Here is a 6411-nt window from a genome sequence, read left to right on the forward strand (position 1 = left end):
AATTACCATATCCAATTGTATAATGGACTCGCATTGGCAACCCTTTCATCATTTTACAATATAATTTAATTAAACTTTTTTATTGTTCAATATATTATAACTCTGTCGTTATATTTTTGCTTTACGCTTACTCGTCAAAAATATTAATATAATGGAAAGGGCCACATAAAAGGGTCTACATCAACTCGAACAAAGACCACATTTACCACCCTCGAATCTAATAACGTAACTTGTCAATTACAAAGTATTTCATTTAATTTTTCAGACTACAATGAAATTCTACCTCTCACTCGCCACAATCGCCATGCTGGCAGCATCTGTCAAATGCACTCAACTTCTCGGCAACTATAACCTTGTCTCACCGCCTTTCGTCCCTCAAGTGTACAACAATCATGCGGGATCTCCAGGAATCGTTTCTGCATTAAGTCAGCGCCAGGACCTCGCTCATCCCGCTGTTGTACAGAATTCTATCGCAGAGTCCCAACTCCCGCCTGAGCTCCTTAATCCCTTCTACAAGAATCCTGTGATTGCGTCGGCACTTGCAAGAGAATCTTGGTTTACCAATAAAGAGTTTCCCATACGTAATAGAGAAGCCGAAAAGATATCCCGGGAGGAGATTTATAAAATTATTTCCAGATTGAGAAATTAAGGAATAGACGTAGGTAAGTTTTAGAGATTTACATGTAGTTTAAAATAATTTAAATGTGAATTTTCAAATCTTGCATTTTAATACATACGTAAAATATTATAAATAATATTGACAGAAATGTGATTAGTTACCTTGGAATAAATTTAAGAAGATTTAATTTAAAAATGAAATTTATTGACGTTTCGACTTCCACTTCGGAGATCGTTATCGAAATACAAAATATTAAGAAATTAAACAAATTTTGTCGCTTAGTAAAAAATTCTTCTAATAATTTAATTTAATATGTCTCATTCATATCGGCAATTCAGACATATATTATACATTTTAACGTAGAAGATTTTAAAATGATGTGTTGCCAATATTTATGAGTTGCATTTCTGGGACGACTTTATTGAAAGATGGTTCATTCGATTACATGAAATCCACTTTAACTTATGAATATCCGTCACAAAAATCATAGCATGTGATTTGTCTTTAAAAAACAACCACATGCAATGGTGACAGTAAAATTATCGTGTTAGTGATTCCATAGTAAATCACGAGGAAAAACCAGAAAAATACCTCATGATACTATCTTGACATTGTAAGTATTTGGTCTTATATTCAGTTTACTCTCAAAACTAACACCAACCTCTGATTTTATATGTAAGGTTTTTTAAATTGTATGTTACGTACTATGCTCGATATGTTATTGACTTACTAATCATGGTATTTTCTTTCTATTGACTTCCTCTTTTAGTATGGGTAACCACATCCTACTGCATTCTACCAAGGAATTTGCTACACAATTTGTTTCATTTAGCATAATTAGAGCAGCTTCTGTGATTCTTCACTTTTTACTATGTGTTTTTTTTCAGGACTATTCTTCAATCTTTCAACTGAGCTCTGTGTTCACTGTCCCATACGTGCTTACATATATTTGAGATCTATCAAATTCTCTATTTTATAAATATAATTCTTTGTTCTTTCTTGTCCATTGTTAGGTTTAGTTTTAGACAAAATAGATGTCAATGTGTTTTTGTTTTGAATGTTGTTTAAATGTTGAATTTATTTCCTATCGTTTTAAATTTTTCGGATAGTCCTTTTATATACGGTCTTGATATTGTCCTCCTATAATTTTCTATAACATTAACAGGAAATAATATAAGGTTAATATCAATAATATTATTAAAGAATTTCCACAAGAAAACCGTTTTAGAACTTTGCAGAGTAAATTGTCATTGAAACATTATTAGTCAGGGATCCCAGGCCTATTTTCACTATTTACTACTAACAAGTTAATTATTCGTGAGTAGCTTCATTTTGACGAGACGCACAACTTTTTTCCTTACAACAATTTCCGTATGTGGTAGATAACACGAATACCAGGGGTAGTCCAGTCGGTTTAGACGAATGGGTAACAGGCCTAACCTTGGATGCCGACCTGCTCCAAATTTCATTTTTCTAATCTTTAGGGAGGGTCAATAGTAGTGTAAATTTAAAATCTCGACTACATTCCGCCGTTGCGTTAGCCGCCATTTTGATTTTAAAAGGAAACCGTTGTTGCTCAATATCTCCACCATTTTAAATTTCTCGACAAAAAGTAAAAGAACTAAAATTGTTAAAAATATGATATTCTATAATTTCTTTCATTAGAATTTTTTTCGTGCGGTCGATATTTTCAGAGTTGTGGTGGAAAATAATGACAGTTAGAGCATAATAATTATTGAATTATTATACGACAAAAATGTACCTATACAAAAGGGCAGCTCAACATGCAAGGTCAAATGCTATCCCGACTGGGCTAAAATGAAAAATATATGTTTAACACTCACATTGTCCTACAAATTGTGTGGTACGCTGTCCTGGTCCTACTTTCAAAAGTTGTTAACACAGAACATTTTTTTTATTAGTAACAGTAGGACAAAGGTATCACTTGATAGGTTAGTGTATTTTTCATCCAAATAAAACAATGTCCTACAAAAAAAAACAGATATCTATCGCTTGTTCGACAAGAATCAATAATAAACGGTATAATTCAATAATTATGCTCTACCTCTACCTGTCATTATTTTCCCCCATAACTCTTAAAATATCGACCACACGAAAAAAATTGTAATGAAAAAAATTATAGAAAATCACATTTTCAACAATTTTAGCTCCTATACTATTTGTCGAGAAGTTGAAAATGACGAAGATACTGGGCGAAAACGGTTCCTGTTTAAAATCAAAATGGCGGCTTACGCAACAGCGGAAATCAGTCGAGATTTTAAATTTTTACTACTATTGTAGTGAAAGTTGGGCGTGTCGTCAAAATGAAGCTACTCACGAAATATTAGCTTGTTAGTAGTAAATGGTGATAGTAGGCCTGGGAGCCCTGACTATATTATTGTTTATTTAAATATTTTCTTTATGAATGGCATACATTTTGACGATTTGATAATAAAATTTGATAGTTAAATCTAAATATGACTCTCATATGCAAGAAAATTTTGAGCATGTGCGACAACTTGATTTAAAATGTTTTGGCCATTTATTTTTGAGCGAAGTTAGACCTCTTTGATCTGATTTATTTATCATAGACACCGACGAATATCTGTTTAGGTAATAATATATATATAATCTAATTTATAACGGAATTAGTTTCACTAAACTTAGCAAAATTAAACACTTCTTTTATATTTTTTATTCTCGATTTCCACTAATACAAGCTTCAGTTTAAAAGAAAATATTCGCTTGTCCGAATTACTTGGCACTCAACAGTTTTTTTATCCACTATGCAAATCAAAGACGATATCAAATTTTCTTTTTTATTACGGTCACCAAGTTTCCAGTATTCATCAAAAAGTGAACAGCTTATGTCATCAGGAAATATTATTGAACACTTAAGGCAACGGTCGTTTAATGGGTTATTAGTTTTCCTTTTCTGTTACGTAGGTTTGGCCTTCCTGTAACCCTGTAAGCTAAAGTATTAATACTTTGGCTAATTTTAGGCCCACACAGAAGGCCTAAATTTGTGAGGTGTTGAATCGATGTGTCAGCGTTGAGAACATTTACTATTTCAATATGTATTAGTAGTATATATTATTTAGTATTAGTATTTTGTATAAGAATTTATTAACGTATATGTATATGTATAATAAATCTCGGGTAAAATTAGGAAATTGTATCTATGAAAATATGATAATTTTAATAAAATTTTGAGCTGGCCAATTGAGCCCATTATAATCAAAACCTGCTACATTATAAATTTTTCGTTTTTCCTTTTTTTTACACAATTGAAAAGTTAAAGTACCTATCTATTAATCTAAAGGCATAAGCTTTCGGCTCAAAACCTTCTAAATCTTCTTTAAAATACCACTGAAATGTTGACGTAGAATCAAACCCTGCTATCTCCATAGTTTTATGAACAATAAAACGTTTTTTTTTGTTGTATATTTTGTATCTTTTCCTATCAAACTGGTTCAATACCTACTTTTAGTGCATTAATTGCGACTAAAAGCTGTTGAAAATGAGCAATATTATGTGGGGTTAGAATCAAAATATGCTAAATCCAAACTAAAAGTACAAATTTCTGAAGACGTAAGGGGCATGCAGAAAAATGACTCTATAAATACCAAATTATTGTGCCATTTTATGACATTTACTGATGCCACTTTTATTAAGAAATGCCGGATACTTTTTGGAAAATTACCCCGCACAAACCTTATGGAAATTAGGTCCCAGTGGATTTAGTTCATATTTTGGGAAAATACTCTTTGAAGCATTGTGATGCAAAATTCTCATGGGCACAACTCGATCGTATGGAGGATTTTCAAGATATAGAGGAATAAACTCGGAATATTATAAGATTTACTGGGTATTTCAATTCCTTGAGTTACTGGTTATTTGGCAACATGTCGAAGTTTGGATCAAAGAAAAATACTAGTAGTCTAGGATTTTTCCTGGCTATCCAATGACGAATATGTCATCAGAATTGACCTCTGGAGCACATGGTGGCCAGGATCACTGCAAGGGACGTCATCTTCTAGAGTTTCGATGGTTTTCGGCATTTAATTGATGCAAATGAATTACTGGAGGGTTTTTTGAGGTCGCTAAACAAGAATATGCCACCAGAACCGACTCCAGGAGCACCTAGTTTCTAAGGTCAATAAAAGGGGCTCCTGGAGTTTCGAGGGACTTCTGTACTACATTAATGCAAACGGATTAGTTATAGGTATTTGGGGTTGCTGAACACGAATACGTGATCAGCACAGACACAGGAGCACCTGGTGCGAAGCTAGGACAAATAGTCCCTGGACATATAATCCCGGATAAAAAATCCCCACAAATTATTTCTGGGCAAAAAATCTGCATCAATTTAATGCCGAAACTCATCGAAACTCCAGAAGAAGACCTGCCTTAGGCACCAGGTGCTCTAGGGGTCTGAGCTGATAGCGTATGCAGGTTTAACAGCCCCAAGAACCTGTGAGTACTCCAAACCATGACGTGTCTTATGCACCAGGTACTCAGATGTGTGTTCTGATGGGGTATTCGTGTTTAGCAACTCCAAAAGCCTATGAGTAATCCATTTGAATCAATGTAGTACCGAACAACCTCGAAAGTCCAGGAGTCCCTTTCATTGACCTTGGAAACCAGGTGCTCCGGGAGTAGGTTCTGGTGGCATATTCGTATTTAGCGACCTCAAAAAATCGTCCAGTATTGCAGTTTTTCTTAACTGCAAAATATTTACAATAATTCATTTGTATCAATTAAACGCCGAAAACCATCTAAACTCTAGAATATGACGTCCCTTGCAGTGGCCCTGGTCACCACGTCCTCCAGAGGTAAATTCTGATGACGTATTCGTGTTTAGCGATCTCAAAAACACATGGGTAATCTGTTTATATCAATTTAATGCTAAACCCTCGAAACTCTAGAAGATGAGGTCCTTTGAAGGTCAAGGTCAAAGTAAAGGTCGCCTTTGGATAGCCAGGAAAAAATCCTAGACTACTAGTACATTTATTTTATCCAAACTTCTAATTGTTGCCAGATAACCAGTAACTCAGGGAATTGGAATACCCAGTAAATATTATAATTTTCCGAGTTTGTGCCTCTATATCTTGAAAATCCTTCATACGATCGAGATGTGTCCATGAGAACTTTTCATCACAATGCTTCAAAGAGTATTTTTCCAAAGTATGAACTAAATCCACTGGGACCTAATGTCCATAAGGTTTGTGCTTGTACTTTACATGTTTTTTAATCTCCTGAAAAATTTCAAAAAATGGATCTAGCAGGTTTTGATTCCATAGGCCTCAATTGGTACAAACCAAGGTTATACCTAAATATTAACACACACAAACACATAACACTAAACAAAAAATGTATAACACGCAACTAAGATATTTATTAAATGACTACTAGGAATGTACATATTGTACCTAATATTTCGTTTATAATCATATTATCTCATTAAATGTCAGTTTTTTCTTTTCAGATTAGTACTGGTTCCTGAGTATGGAACATCGTTGCCACTTTTCTAATTTATTTGTAATTTGTAAGACTGTAATATATATTTTATTTTAACTTGGTTTTATTTTAATCACACATACACTTATTTATGTAAATTTGTTAAACGAAATTTTACAACCTTTTAAACAGATAAAGATACCTCCGTGTCAGAAGTCATTAACAGACAACAATGGGTGCAACACGATAAGAATGTACAACGCTAGTAGTTGTGTAGCAGACTAATTAGAAGAACAAAACAGTTACGAAATTGAATGGAGGTAATCAAAACA

The 6411-nt window shown here is 33.6% G+C and overlaps 1 protein-coding gene across 1 annotated transcript; it reads left to right on the forward strand.

Annotated features, from left to right (window-relative positions):
• The first annotated feature begins 265 nt into the window (after positions 1 to 265).
• On the forward strand, positions 266 to 6196 carry LOC114325925 (uncharacterized). The gene is made up of 2 exons (XM_028274075.2): positions 266 to 662; positions 6108 to 6196. The coding sequence occupies exon 1, from the start codon at positions 272 to 274 to the stop codon at positions 647 to 649; it is 378 nt and encodes a 125-aa protein (XP_028129876.1). The 5' UTR covers positions 266 to 271; the 3' UTR covers positions 650 to 662; positions 6108 to 6196.
• The last annotated feature ends 215 nt before the right edge of the window (positions 6197 to 6411 follow it).

Source organism: Diabrotica virgifera, chromosome 4 (assembly GCF_917563875.1).
Source record: "Diabrotica virgifera virgifera chromosome 4, PGI_DIABVI_V3a".
NCBI lineage: Eukaryota > Metazoa > Arthropoda > Insecta > Coleoptera > Chrysomelidae > Diabrotica > Diabrotica virgifera.

Excerpts from the sequence above, each read along its gene's own strand:
- LOC114325925 (XM_028274075.2), top strand. The coding sequence starts at position 272 with ATGAAATTCTACCTCTCACTCGCCACAATCGCCATGCTGGCAGCATCT.